The sequence below is a fragment of the Mustela putorius genome, unplaced genomic scaffold (genome assembly GCF_011764305.1).
Source record: "Mustela putorius furo isolate JIRA1106 unplaced genomic scaffold, ASM1176430v1.1 tig00001501_pilon_pilon_pilon, whole genome shotgun sequence".
Classification (NCBI taxonomy): domain Eukaryota; kingdom Metazoa; phylum Chordata; class Mammalia; order Carnivora; family Mustelidae; genus Mustela; species Mustela putorius.
Genome location: NW_025421769.1, coordinates 23,159 through 37,920, shown reverse-complemented (window position 1 = coordinate 37,920; position 14,762 = coordinate 23,159). Strand labels below are relative to the sequence as shown.

General features: G+C 50.2%; 1 protein-coding gene and 1 pseudogene across 1 annotated transcript; one reads left to right on the top strand and one right to left on the bottom strand.

The window, feature by feature from the left end:
* The window catches only part of LOC123394125, a 47,815-nt pseudogene that overhangs the window by 13,903 nt on the left and 19,150 nt on the right, over positions 1-14,762 (bottom strand).
* On the top strand, positions 9,404-14,498 carry LOC123394120 (ral guanine nucleotide dissociation stimulator-like). The gene is made up of 6 exons (XM_045087801.1): positions 9,404-9,700; positions 10,099-10,206; positions 11,800-11,993; positions 12,571-12,630; positions 13,564-13,763; positions 14,015-14,498. The coding sequence occupies exons 1-6, from the start codon at positions 9,563-9,565 to the stop codon at positions 14,485-14,487; spliced, it is 1,173 nt and encodes a 390-aa protein (XP_044943736.1). The 5' UTR covers positions 9,404-9,562; the 3' UTR covers positions 14,488-14,498.

Here is a 14,762-nt window from a genome sequence, read left to right as displayed (position 1 = left end):
AGTTCCTCTTCCTGTGGCCTTACTTCTCCAGGGGACTGAAAAGATCCAAGGTAGGGATCAGTCCCTCCCCCTGGGACAGAAATTTCACATATGGTACCTCTGTTCATTCTCAACATGACTCTCCCTTCAGAGAAAAGAACCAAGGCTCAAAGGGGTTCAATCCACCCAGCAAGCAAGTGGCAGAGCCAGGACTCAGCCCAGAGCCGCCTGGTTCCAAAGTCCATGTCCCTCCCTCCCGCCACCCACGTCACTAGAGAGGGAAATGCAGTGTGTCTGTGCCAGCCTCGTACCTACACATTACGTGAAGGTTGGGATGATAAGGAGCCCGACAATGAATGACCAGTACCATTACAACACTTTGCATTGTCGTCTTGGATGCTTTTATTACATATCCAAAAAGACAATTCATCAGGCAGAATTGTATTTGTTCAGTATTTCACTTTCAGTTCCGGTTTGTTTCCTTCCTTCCTGCCTTTACTTGTGTCCTTCTCGCCTTCCTTCCTTCCCGCCCGCCCGCCCGCCCTGCCTCCTGCCTTCTTTCCTTCCCGCACCATCACATTGTCCCGGACTGTAACTAAGGGTAAAGCAATTAGGCTTTACTCTGCCTGTTTAGGAGATGCAGTCCCTGGTTCCTTACAGAGAAGTCTTCTTCAAGACAACCGGGTGGCTCAGTCAGTTATGTGTCTGTGTTCAACTCAGGTCATGATCCCAGGGTCCTGGGATGGAGCCTCACATCAGGTTCCCTGCTCAGTGGGGAGCCTGCTTCCTCCTCTCCCTCTACTGCTCCCATGTTTATGCTCTCTCTCTCTGTCAAATAAATAAATTCCTGTTTTTTTAAAAAAAAAATCTTCTTTACTAAAGAATGACAGCTTCCAAAGATAGAAAAAAAATGGTAGAATTAGGAAGTCACCATTTTGCAACTCCGCATGGAAAAACTGATTCAGGTAAGAGCCATCAATGAATGCTGCAAGCATTGGGTAGAAGATTGTGGGGAGTAGGATCTTTGGACATTACCAAAGTATCACCCCACTGGTGACTTGCCAATTTTAAGAGAACAATATACTATCACAAAGGCCAGTATTGGTGGCTGACAACTCAACCAAGGATGAAAACTCAATAGTATGCACACCCTGGTGTTGTACCCCCGACTCGAAGCAGCAGGAAGTATCCAGTATCACCCAGAGTATTTGTTCCTGATATGTTTAACCTGCACTTAACCAAGGTTTTAGACCTAACTTCCAGTGTATAGGAAAGTCGATAGCTAGAATGTGGAGGTAATGACACTACAGGGAAACAGTTAGACTTGTGGGACATTTTACAAGACAAACTGGCCTCGTCTCTCCAGAAAATCAATCTGATCATGGAAAGCAGATCAATGCTTGCCTGGAACAAGGAGCAGAGGGGATATGACTACAGAGAGGCACAAAGGATCTTTCTGGGCCAACAGAAATCTGCATTTTGATTGTTTTTTATTTGATTTGATGGGACAGTTACATCAGTGCATACAGTTGTCAAAATTAATGAACCAAGTTCACTTACAGCTGAATTTCTAAGGTCAAGTTAAGCATTGATGCAGATGATTTTTAAAACAAAAAAAAATTATCAGTGTCACAGAAAAAAGTGAAGCCATGGGTTGTCTTTATTGTCTTGACACAGTATTTAAATTGTCTAAAGACCCATTACAACCAGATATAATAAGAGAAGTTCAGCTAGATCTGGGCTTGAAGAAAAAGGGGACAGCTAAGAAAGACATTTTGGGGATAATGCAGAGAATTGAGGCAAACTGGATGCTAGATCATCCTGAGAAATTTAAAAACTTTTTCTTCTGCTTTCTGGTGGGGTAATGTTCTTATTGTTAGAAGATACTTGTTGAATTATTTAGGAGAGAAGGGTCATCAATTGCTATACTAGAAGCTATATGAGGACATGTAGAAAGAGAAAGCAAAGACAGCATAAAGTTATCAATGGTTTAATTCTGCAGAAAGAATTCACTGATATTTATTATGCTAGGCTTTCAACACTTCTGTCCTTCTGAAATTTCCAAGAATAAAAATGTGGAAAACAGTGACTGCCATGTGAGTGGTGATGGCTCTTCTGGTTTGGAGGCAGTCTTCAGAGAGTCTTCTGGCCTTTGGTGAGATTATCTCTTATGGTAAGGAGCCACCCCTTTCCATGGCTACTCCTTCAGGGCACAGGACACGTGCATGTCCCTAGAGAGGCCTTTGTATCCTACTCTGTGACCTAAAGGGCTTCGGGCTCCGCCCACCATCCTTCACTTCTCCCCACCACGATGCTGTTGAGCAAATACGCGTGAACGGTTCTGTTAACTGCTGGAATAAATATTGCACCTCCACTAAAAAGAAAAGATAAGTTAACTCCTGGAATCTCTCCATGAGAGAAGAGACGATAGAAGAACATAGATCAAGAAGCTTTAAACACTTGCTTAAAGTTGAATGGAAACATACGTAATATGTACTTTGAAGGTAGGAGTTCTCTTTCAACGTCAACTAAATGAGGTCACTAGGGCTCTGGGTGTGGAAGATCAGACTTATTTAATGTGAGGATGTCTAGGATGTTATTGAGCTAAGGGAAGTGATCAAATTCTCCTCCTCTGGAAGGTCTAGCTCAAACTGCTTCTCTTGTAGAAAATCGTTCCAAACTAATCCAACCCAGAACAATCACTCCCTCTCCCACGTTCCGCCTGTTCCTGCTATCTGTTTCAGCCTGTCTGATCCTAAGTCACCTGCTAGATTATTTAAAAATAGCTCACATTTTCACATCTTCTCCCCCAAAAGCCAGGATAGGGTTTGATGGGGATGCCGAGCCCTGATTCTCCCGATATGTCTGTCTTCACCAGCACATACCCACCCATACTGTAAGTGCTTGGACAGCAGGGGCCAGGGCTAAGCCCCTTTGTGTTCCCAGTGCCCTGTACAGGGTCTGGTCCATAAATGCTTGAAAAATGAACAAGGGCTTTCCTCCTATCCCTACTGTACAGTCCAGAACATAGGGCAAGGCATGGGGGAGCTTCTTATAGAATGAATCAAAGTTACCTGGAATCGGGACATTTGAGTGATAAAGTCTCTCTTTCTCTGTCTGTCTCCCTCTCTCTCTCTATCTGAATCTCTCTCTTTTGCTTACATGCACATGCATTTTCTTTCTCACCATTGGAATCCAGACACCACGCTGGCAAGAATCCCAGGATTAGAATAAGGAGTAGAGGAAAGCCATGTCCACTATCCCCTGTCCAAATCCCTGACCCATAGAATATGTGAGCATTATAAATTTTTTTTCTATGACATTGCATTCTGGCAAGATAGGTTACATAGTCACACTAAATGGAACATTCTCTTTGCTCCTGATCCTTCTCTACATCTCATCTAAACAAGGAAGTAGTACCTTAGGTAGGATTGTCAAATTAAATGCGATGTCCCATTAAATCTGAATTTCAGAAAAATAATAAGTGATTCTTCTGGCACAAGTATGTCCCCAGTATTTCATGTAACATATCCTTTAAAAATATTTATTGTAGGTGCCTCCTTAGCACAGTAGGCAGTGCATCAGTCTCATAAACCTATTTGTTTATCTGAAGTTCAAATTCAGTTAGCACTCCTTTATTTTTATTTGCTAATTCCAGGGAACACTTACCTTGAGTCTCCACCCTGGACCTTTTCTCTACCCACACACACTACTTAGGGGAGTCAACACAGTCCAAGCTTTATCCTGACAACTCTGAAACTTTTATCTCCAGTTCAGAAATCTCTACCAATCTCCACACCAAAACACTGGACTACCTACTTGATAACTCCACTTTTACAGCTGAGAGTCATCTCAGACCCAATCAGAATTGTTGATTTGCAACCCCTACCCACCCCCCCAAGCTGTTGCTCCTCACCCTTCCCCATCTCGGTGAATGGCACTGGCATGGACCCAGTTGCTCAAGCCCCCAAGGAGAGCGTCAGCCTTGATTCCTCCCCATCCCGTACTCTGTGTCCAGTCAATCAAGAAGTCCCTTTGGCTCAACCGCCAAAACATATTTCCAGCCCATCGCTGCCTCCTGGTGTCCTCTACAACCCCTCTGGATCAAGGCACACTCTCCTCTCACTTGAACAACTGTACTGGCCACCAAATGGCTTTCCCGCTTCCCCTCTTGCTTCTTTATAACCCTCTGTACTGCATTCTCCCCGCAGTAGCTGGAAGGATCTTTTTAAAGACACATCATGGAACTCATCTGCTACAAATGCTCCGATGTTTCCTCACTGCACTAAAAATAAAATGCAAATATACTTCAACATCCTTCATGATCTATTTCCTGTACCATCTGTCAAAGGACACCCACCTTTCTGTTTTACAAACATCATAAGGTCCTACGGGACCTTAGGATGTTCTGCCTGAAGTACGGCACCCAGGTGGCTCATTCTTACCATTTCCGCCTCAAATCTCACATCACTTCTTCCATTTAGTCCTCCCTTAGCTGGCCCCCACCCCCCACCCTCGTGTCTCCCAAGGCCATCAGCCTGGGGTATTTCCACCTCCAGGCAAAACCCAGTGCATCTGCTTTGGTTTTAGTTTGGGCCTGTGCACTGGTTTCTGTCCTCTTGCATTTGATCTTTTTTAAAAAACAGCAGAGAAACAGATTTTGTTAATTTCCTAATTCAATTTAAAAGTTCTGTCCATTCATATATGATTTGACTTATGGTTTAACTGCCCACATTTGTTGTGATGGCTTATATACGTAGACTTATTTCTACCGTATTTTTTTTACTTTTCTATTGATCATGCATTTTTTTTTTTTTTTTTTTTTTTTTTTTTTTTTGGTCAGAGAGAGAGAGTGAGCAGAGGCAGGCAGAGGCAGAGGGAGAAGCAGGCTTCCTGCTGAGCAAGGAGCCCGATGTGGGACTCAATCCCAGGATGCTGGGATCGTGACCCCAGCCGAAGGCAGCTGCTTAACCAACTGAGCCACCCAGGCGTCCCTGATCATGCATTTTTTTTTAAAAAATGATTTTATTTATTTATTTGACAGAGAGAGATCACAAGTAGGCAGAGAGGCAGGCAGAAAGGGAGAAGGAAGCTGGCTTCCCGCCGAGCAGAGAGCCCGATGTGGGGCTCGATCCCAGGACCCTGAGACCATGTCCTGAGCCGAAGACAGAGGCTCAACCCCCTGAGCCACCCAGGTGTCCCGATCATGCATTTTTAATGTTTCTTTCTTCTCATTTGTTCCCTGTCTAGGAGTTCACATACTTTTTTTATTCTCTTATTTCAAACTTAATTTGAAAAAACATATACTCGATTTCTATGATTTTAGGGTTACCTGTAAAACTCTTGTTTTAAAAAAAGATTTTATTTATTTATTAGAGAGACACAGAATGAGAGAGCAAGAGAGAGAGTATGAGAGGGGAGAGGTCAGAGGGAGCAGCAGACTCCCTGCCGAGCAGGGAGCCTGATGTGGGACCTGGGACTCCAGGATCATGACTTGAGCTGAAGGCAGTTCCTTAACCAACTGAGACACCCAGGTGCCCCACCTTTAAAACTCTTAACCCCACGTAGGGACGCCTACGTAGCTCAGCCTCTTAGGCATCTGCCTTCGGCTCAGGCCATGATACTGGGGACCTGGGATTGAGTCCTGCATCAAGCTTCTTGCTCAGCCCAGAGCCCACTTCTTCCTCTGCCTGCTGCTCCCCCTGCTTGTGCGCTCTCACAGTCTTGCTGAGAAATAAATAAATAAATAAATGAAATCTTTAAAAAACCCAAACTCTTAAGCACGTATAACTTACGTCTGAACTGAGTCTATTACCCCTCTTAGAGCACAAAATGAGAATCTCAGAATCCTTTAATGCCTAGTACCTTCAGTTGTTCTAACAATGTGCATTATCATGTCATTCCAACTTGTCACTAACATCTCTCGAAATGGCTTTTTCGTGTGTTTTACAGCTAATGGTGATTCAGATTTCCCGACATGTTGGCTAACTACTTACCCACCGGGCTCTTTGTTTCCCACTCACTCCTGCAGGTCTGACTTCCGGTGCTGAAATAATCCTTCAGTTGTCCTTCCAGTAGCTGTGGTGGAGGAACCATTTCTCCATCCTTATGTCAAAAAATGTTTCTCTAGCACCTTAAATCCTGGGCATAATCCACAGGTACGAAATTCTGGTGTACAGTCCATTTCTTCATTGCAACCAGAATGGCGAGATGTGTGAGACTTTGTGGATGGAATAAGGTGGTGTCTGGGCCCAGCTTGCTTCCCAGAGCAGAAAGCCGGGACCTAGCTTCCTGGTTTTCAGCCATCCTCCCTAACTGATGTCTGGGAACTCGGAAGCATTCGGGCCACAGCGGGCCTTCTGGGGACCCCCGGGATCCTGAAATCATGCTGTCACACCTGGGATATCGCCCCGCTTCACCGCTTGAACACTTTTAAGCCAGGAATGTCCCCCACGGGGGTAGATCCCTAAGTCTTTCAATCATGCACCTGGTTGTCCATAGAAACTTTGCAGTGGGCTCCTTCAGGCTCCCCTCAGCTGTATCCATTGCTGTATCATACTCACAACTGGTTCCCATCCAGGCCCCTCGGGCTATGAAGCTGCGGCAGGCACCACAGTGGGAGCTAGAGGTAGCTCTTGAGGTGGTTCAGCATCTTCTTCTGAGATTGGGGCTGTCGGTCCAAGAAGAGAAAGTATGAACCCAATGATTGACTTTTCATGTCCCTCCTAAATCAAGGAAAATTTCCCCACCATTCAATGTTCTCTGAGTCCAGGAAGCAATCCCTAGAGGGTCTCCGCTGATAGCAGGTCATGGGCACAGGGATCTGAGGCTACTCCTTACTCCCGGCCCACCAGATGACAGAGGCGAGCTCTGGGCGGCCTCGGCTGTTCCCTGCACAGGTCTATATCAGCCACCCCCTGTCCTCCTCAGATCAGCATCTCTCTGGTTCTCCTCCCTCTACCCCTCCCCCTGCTTGTGCTCTTTTCCCTCTAATAAAGAAATAAAATCCTAAAATAATACATGAAAGATTGAGCATCAAAGTGAACCTTGAGGCCTTCAAGACCTGGCCGGAAACACCCTCCTGTGTGTATTTCCTTGTCATCTTTCCTCTTGTGATGATGGCATCAGAGGTGCATGTCATCCCAAGGAGGGAGAAGGCCGATGGTGGAGAGACTCTGGGCTCCTGAAGAACACAGAAAGGATTTCAATCTCCAATCTGAAGATCCACTCAGCACCACTCTGTGGTGACAGGCTACCAAAACCTGGGGAGTTACATGGTCATTCAGCGTAATGTAATATAGCTCCGTACAGCATGTTGAAATGACCAAGTTCACTTGAATAGTGATCAGCCGAAAACCTTTAAAGAGGACCAAAGAGGCACCTGGCTTCCTCAGGCATTAGGATCCTCGATCACAGGGCTATGAGTTTGAGGCCCACATCAGGCACAGTTAACTTAAAAAATAAAACAAAAGGCTTACACAGGACTAAAATCAGTGAGGCTCAAACAACGGAGCAGGTCTGTGCTGGGTCGGATCCTGTCTCCCGCTCATTCAGCCACTGGGCACTGCGCACTCAGATGGTGCCAGGGGTTATCAGCCCAGAGAGTTCTCCTCGTGAGAGCTCAGGGTCTAGAGCAGAAGATGGACAAACGAGAAACCAAAATGTGAACGGGAAAAGCGATGGCTCCACAGCAAAAGAGCAAGGGACACAACTAAGGCCTGAACTCCACCCGGTGAGGGGTATGACAAGGCTGTGCTGAGATGACACGGAGAATTCCTGCGGGAGGAAAAGAAGGAGACAGCCCTACACAAATGCGAGTGCATTCCACCTGGCGGAGGGCACCATGGTGCAGAGGACTGGAGGTTAGAAAGGGGGCCAGGGTGGCAAGAGAAGCTGAGGAAGGACCAGAGTAGGAGGGGAAGAGGGCCAGGGCCCGGGAAGTTGGTCAGTATCAGTGCCCTTCTCCCAGGGCTGTGTGACCGCACTTCCCCACAGTCAGTGGCTGAACCAACAAATGATGCCTCGTGTTCTCAGGGGATCAGGAATCCAGCAGTGCTCTGCTGGGGGCTCCCGCCAGAGTCTCTCCTTAAACTGGGCTGCTGACAACACCAAGGGAGGACCTGCTTCACCGAGAACCTGAGCGCACTCAGGGGCATGGGCCAGATACAGCCCATCTCAAAGACCTGACTTCTGTCTGCTGTGGGCCCACAGGCCTGGGCCACGGGCATATGTCTGGGTAATGGTTCAACCAAGGAGCTTGTGCTCCAGTATGAAGATTGGAGAGAGAACATGGATCCGAGTCAACATGGGGCTGGGCAATGAGTTTTCGAACGAAATCTCAGAAGGGCCTTTGGGTCACGTGGCCACGTTCTGTGACATGGAAGTGAATCACCAAGTCCGGACCACACTCTGGGGAAGGGTCACACAAACATGTTTACAGAGGAGTTGGGGAACCAATGGAGCCCCCGAAGGGAGACTGTGAAGATCCCTGAAGGGTCCGGGCCTTGCCCAGAATCAGACTGGTAGGGATGCTTAGCAGGCTTGAACCCAGCTCTTTGAGTGTCCTCAAAGTTGGGGTCCTGGATGCAACGTAGCCATTCACTGGGGGCTCTGGAAAAGATTTTCTGGAAGGAAGTGGATCTTGGCCTGGAAATGTTATCGGGCTGAGGTTGATCATTGGTCTCCTAGATAGGAGACATATGCCCAGGTTATTGTCTGAGGAGGATCCCGGGTCATGGCGACCCACTGGATGGACCCCTATCTGCATCACACCCTTTGGAAAGGAGAAAATGGCCTGCATCCCAGGACAGGCGGTCTCTAGGGGTAAGGGTACATTCTGACCATCAAGGGCCAAGACTCCAGTCCCTTCTTTAGGGTTGCATTGAAAATGCAAAGCCTAAGACCTTGGGAAGCTATTACCCAGCCCTCTGTAAGTGGGGCTGTCCTCTTCTGGGACTCCAGAATGTGAGCACCGATGAACACATGTGTGCACACAGGAGCTTGTGTGCTGGTGCACACAAACACACACACCCCAGGATGGACTGTGGGGTGGGATCTGATTAGTAGCAGATTCCAAGAAGTTGACAGGAGGGAGGAAATTGGGTGGGAGGTATTTCCTACATGTGACAGCACTCCTCTAACATCATAGCTATTATCCAACCTATGCCTGTGGACATCTGTAAGAAAGACATGCTGGAATCATCCATATTTGGCAAGAAGACCATGCCTGTCTGCCACAATGGCTTCTCTAGGGTCTGAACCAGGTAAGAATAGAGACTTGTGTCTGAAACCAGGTGTGTTTGCAAGCTGGGGCGCTGGCTGCTCCCAGACCTTCCCTGGGGGCCTGTGGAGAGGGGTGTGTTGGGGTCACTGTGTCCTTGCATGCAGAAGGGGGAAGAGGAGATGGCAGACGGGAGCACTGTTCGTGTAGGGGTCCAACCAGGAGTGGGCCCCGATAGGGCATCTCAGGAAGTGATGTCACTGCCTGGATCACAAAGGCCTTCAGAACTTGGAACCCCTGCAACCAGGCAGCCAGTCTAGTCCAGTAGCAGGGTTACTGGACTCAGGACCTTGACACAGAAAGATGTTTTCCTGTTGTGTACCTAGTTTCCGGGGCTCTGGGTACCAGAACCCCCAGGAAAATGACTTGTTCTCATGCTGCAGACATTGGCTAAAACCAACCCCCCAATGCCGCAGGACCTTTCGAGGGAGACGCCATAAGGTACTTACTACTGAGGAGACTAGGCGATGCCCACCCCTCTGAACCATCCTAGGGAAGCCCCATCCCTTCCTCTGGAGTTTGAGGGGAGGAGGGATATGTGGGGGTTCCTGCCCATGGGCTGGAGGAGGGTGAGTACAGTGGATACCCTGGTGATCCCTTCTTGTTCACACCAATGTCAGCGTGAGCAGGGTGCACAGGGGATTCCTGAGGGGACTCTGAGCTGTGCCAGAGCACATCCAAGGCCCTGAAGCTGGGCCACGTTTCTCTCCTTGGGGGAGGGCTCTGCCACCTGGGCTGTGGTGTGTCTGGAATGGAGCGCCCGGGGTCTGAAGACCAGCAAACGCCTCCAGACAGGGCTCTAAGTTCTCCTGCCTGCCTGCCGGGCACTGTCTTGACAGAACGCTCCAGAGGACATGGTGCAGGAGGTGACCGAGGAGATTGCCTGCTCTCCTTCCTCCAAGGACAAGAAGCCGCACAGGGCCAACAGAGTCTGGCGCTGGCTCAGGGTGAGTGCAGGTGCTGGGGAGACCCGACCCCTGGGGCGTCCATGCAGCACCAAGGGCCCCACTTCCTAGAAGCCAGCCTGGCCTCCTAGAGTCCTGTACTCCCGTGAATCTGCATCCCATCTCTTCCCCAAACTGGCCTCATGGTCCTGCCCACGCCTTGGACAGAAGCAGAGCCATTGTCCACATACTTATAGGAGTATCATTAAAGAGACTTTAGACCAGGTCTCATCCCGTTGATTTAGACTCCTTTTGCCCTGGCCAAGGCATTTTTCTAACTCGTGCTCCCAAGTGCCCCCACTGGCCCAACAGTCCTTCCTCAGCTTCTGCAAGTCTTGCAAATCATTATTAGCAAGAGTGAATTGGGAGACTTTGATCCAAATGGACATGGGGCCCATGGTACTCTGTCTCTTGCTCTGCGCTTTGGTATTGATGGAACACATTGTTGGGACCCACCACACAAAGGAAAAGGAACAGGGGCCTCACTGCACTGCACTGCACGGCAGTCTGGAAGGCCAGTCATTGATCACAGCCATGGAGCCCTTTACTGGGGCAGGACTGGATGTAATCCCCTTCCCTGGCCAAGGCACAGTTCTGCATCCTACAGCCTCCGTGCCTTCTTATCCTAAGCCCTCTCGCCTTAAACATCTCTGTGTTCTCGTCTCAAAAATGGGTAATGGGGCGCCTGGGTGGCTCAGTGGGTTAAGCCGCTGCCTTCTGCTCAGGTCATGATCTCAGGGTACTGGGATCGAGTCCCGCATCGGGCTCTCTGCTCAGCAGGGAGCCTGCTTCCTCCTCCTCTCTCTCTCTGCCTACTTGTAATCTCTCTCTGTCAAATAAATAAATAAAATATTTAAAAAAAATGGGATATGTTGGGTGCCGGGGTCGCTCAGGGGTTTCAGCCTCTTCCTGCAGCTCAGGTCATGGGTCCTGGGTCTCACAGTCCTGGGATCGAGGCCCACGTCGGGGGCGTGGGGTCCTCTGCTCAGCGGGGAGCCTGCTTCCCCCTTTATGTCTGGCTGCCTCTCTGCCTACTTGTGACCTCTCTCTCTATCAAATAAATAAATAACAAGTCTTTCAAAAAAATAAAAAGAATGGGCTATGTCATCAGAAATCACAGGATCCATGCCACTCATGCAGGGACGTGCTATCCATACTCCGCTCACAAAGGGACCTCAGATACTAGCAAGTTCAGACATCATTTCTTTCAATTCTTTGTATGGATACCAAGAACATTTTCTCTTTGCCTTAGAGGCTTCTTAACTGATTGGCTGATGGATGGATTTGAGAGAGAGACAGGGGGAGAGTGGGGAGAAGCATAGGGAGAGACTGAATCCTCAAGCAGACACTGTCCTATGGACACAGCCCTACAAGGAGCGCAGCCTCAGGACACAGAGACCATGACCTGAAGCAAAACCAAGAACCTTAGGCTGAACCCAATGAGACACTGAGTCACCCGATTCTTTTTCGGACTCTGGGCTCTCTTGTCCCACCTCTTGCAGAAGTCCCTGAGATCTGGGGGCTCATTCTGCCCTCCAAGCCCCAACCCTCCTGGTGGCCACAGCACTGACTCATGTCTCCTCTGATTCACCTCAGGGGAAAAATTGTTCAACCAGGAAAAGGAGGAAGACCTCGGTGCTGATGGCCAAGCGGTCTGACAAGCTGCAGGCCGCAGTAGATCACCTGGTGCCTGCCGTCATCAGACAAGATCTACACTGTGTCCACATCTTTCTGGACACATACCGTCACTTGGCCACCACCCAGGAGGTGCTGGACCTCCTCTTTGCAAGGTGAGCACCCTCCCCTGCCCCTAACTGCTCTGTGGGATTTGGCCAATTCCTGTTGTGAGACTCTGGCAGGTCCCCAAGCTTCCCCAAGCTTCCCTTGCTCCTAACTGGGGCAGAGGCATTATAGGGAATCAGTGGGGTCTTGTAGGGAAAGGAGCCCGCGACAGTGGAAAATTCTGCTGGAGGGCCTGTGGGCATGCTCTTTGCTCATTCCTGTGCCCCTCATGATGAAGCCTCTGCCTCATCCCTGAAGCTCACTATGATCTTGAGCTGGGCTCCTTTGCCACTGAAAGGGAGATCTGAGATTCCTTCTGGGGCCTGTGTCTGGCTGAATCCAGAGCAAGCATCCCTGGGGGTGAGCAGGGGCCAGGCCCACTCAGATATCAGTGATGGGCTGGTTGGGGCCCTTTCATTCAGCAAGCATTCAGGAAGCCCCAGTAGGTGGAGGCGATTATCTCGGAGCTGAATGGGATCCCTGCACAGAACAGAGAGCACCCCAGGGCTGCAGGCTAGTCGAGGGTCAGGCGGTGAGAGCCAACATCCAGAGATATCTCATGCGATGCCCCCTGGCCTCCTCTAGATTCGGATGTGTTTATTCCAGCTATGATGAGGTCGGCGGACCCCAGGAGCAGCGCAACATGTGAGTAAGCCTTGGCTGCTTTAGGAGGGCCTTCCCTCTCCACCAGGGTAGTGAGGGTCCTGTGAGTTCGAGGGGCTGCTGGACCTTCAGACTCACCTCGTTATTCTTGCTTTATGGTCAATGTCTGAGAGCTTCTACTAGAAACTAGGAAGGTGCCCTGTGGAGCTGGGGTAGGTGTGTGAGCACTGTGGAGAGCAGAGGGGGATGGAGGACAGGTTCAACCCATGAGAGGGTCATGCTCCATGCCTGCCCCCTCCCAGCCCTCTCTCTGCCCCAATTCTGGGACCCAGAGCACAAGATTTAGGAACCATCGCACAGCAGTCTGTTGGCACCTGCACGCTGGGTGCTCAGAGGGGGCTCAGGGAGAGTGGTGACCCAGTAGAGCCCAGGGAGCAGCAGGTATCCCACACCCTGTGGGAGGTGAGTGTCAGTGGAAACAGACCCACTCTCATGGCACCTAGTGACTGGGCAGAGGAGGTAACGGTGGAGGTGTGGGGAGGGTCCTGGGAAGGCCTGGCTAGAGACAGAGTCCCTTTGTTCCCTCCTTGGTTGGATCTTCACGGAGCAGAGGCGAGTGCAGTGAGGGTAATTAAGAGGCCAGACACCACCCCTCCCCGGGCACATGCAGTTGAATTCAAGTGGCTCGTGGGCAAGGAGACAGACTGAGGAGTGTGTCCAGCTCCCCTAAGAAGTCCAGAAATGCTCCCCCCATTGACCAAGGACTCCCACTCCTAGCGGCTTTTGGCCAGCCTGCCGTGTGGAAGCAGGCCTTTCTCGGGCAGGACTGCCAGGTTGCAGGTCGACAAGGAGTCCGACTGGTCTCAGACAGGAGCTGACAGCCCAGGGGCCCAGGTTCCCACATAGGTTCCCTGGGATATTTGTTTGGATGCGTACCCTGTCCTCTGACTTCTCTGCCTCCATGTCTGTCCCCAGGGCCGTCTATGCCATCCTTAACACCTGGGTGGAAAAGTATCCAGGGGATTTCGTGCAGCCTCCAGAGTTTTCCAGCTTGCATACGCTGCTGGCCTATCTGCAGGTCAATGTGCCGGGCTCGGACCTGCAGCGCTGTGCCCAGCTTCTGCTGCCAGAAAGGCAATGCGCTCCCAGAAAGACCACGGAACCAGAGGCTGGGGGTGAGGAGGACTGGGGGTGACTGGTGTGGGCCTGAGACGGAGGCAGGGTGGGCCACCCTGAGGAGGCCTCCGTAGATTGTAATTGGGCCGAAGAGAGTGAGTCGTCTCAGATCCCTGTCCCCATGTGCTTCCGTCGGGGACACCTTCCAGGGGCTGGGTCTTGAACGCAGGCCACGCTGAGTGGTGGGGAAAGGGAAAGGCAAAAGGGAAGTCAATCAAGCTGATGATGCTTTCTCTTCTCGGAGCTACAGCACCGGCCCCAGAGCCAGATCAGGATGTGTCTCGGGAAGTTGTTCCAGCAGCCACTCTGGCACCTGCTGCACCTCTGGGGCCTGAGCTGGCCCCTGCCATCCCTGCTATGGCTCCTCACTATGGGATAGGAAGACCAGTGAACCCCCCTGACCCATTGGGGCCAGGGCAGATGGTCGTCAGGGCCCTCGTTCACTTCTCTGCCACGGAAGAGCCACCTGACCTTTTGACTTTCCTGGATGACCAGCAGGGTCCTGCCCCCGAGCTGCCGCCCCCTGCCTCCGTGGAGCAAGCAGGCTCGGCCTCCGAGCTGCCGACCCCTGCCTCCGTGGAGCAAGCAGGCTCGGCCCCCGAGCAGCAGCTTGTGCTGGCTGCAGCTCCAGAGCATGACTCCGCCTCCCCCATCATTTCCTTCTTTATAGTATTTGTGTTCTGTGTTCACCTCTATAATTACTTCATAGATTTAATTTATTAAATAAAGTAGAATTTGAGTTTATATAACATTTTACTCGCATCCTTTGCAGTGGGATATGGAGGTCTCATTAGGTCCATCCCGAGTGTTGCACAACCATGTCCTTCTACGACGTTTCCGTCACAGAGACACCCGCGCTCCTCATCGCTCACTGCTCTGTCCCTCCCCCAGTCCCTGCAACCACTGCTCTTCTCTCTGTCTTGGCCACTTCACCTCAATTGGATTTTCCTCTGCCTGGAAAACTACAATATGGCCTTCTGTGTGTGTCTGCAGAACAT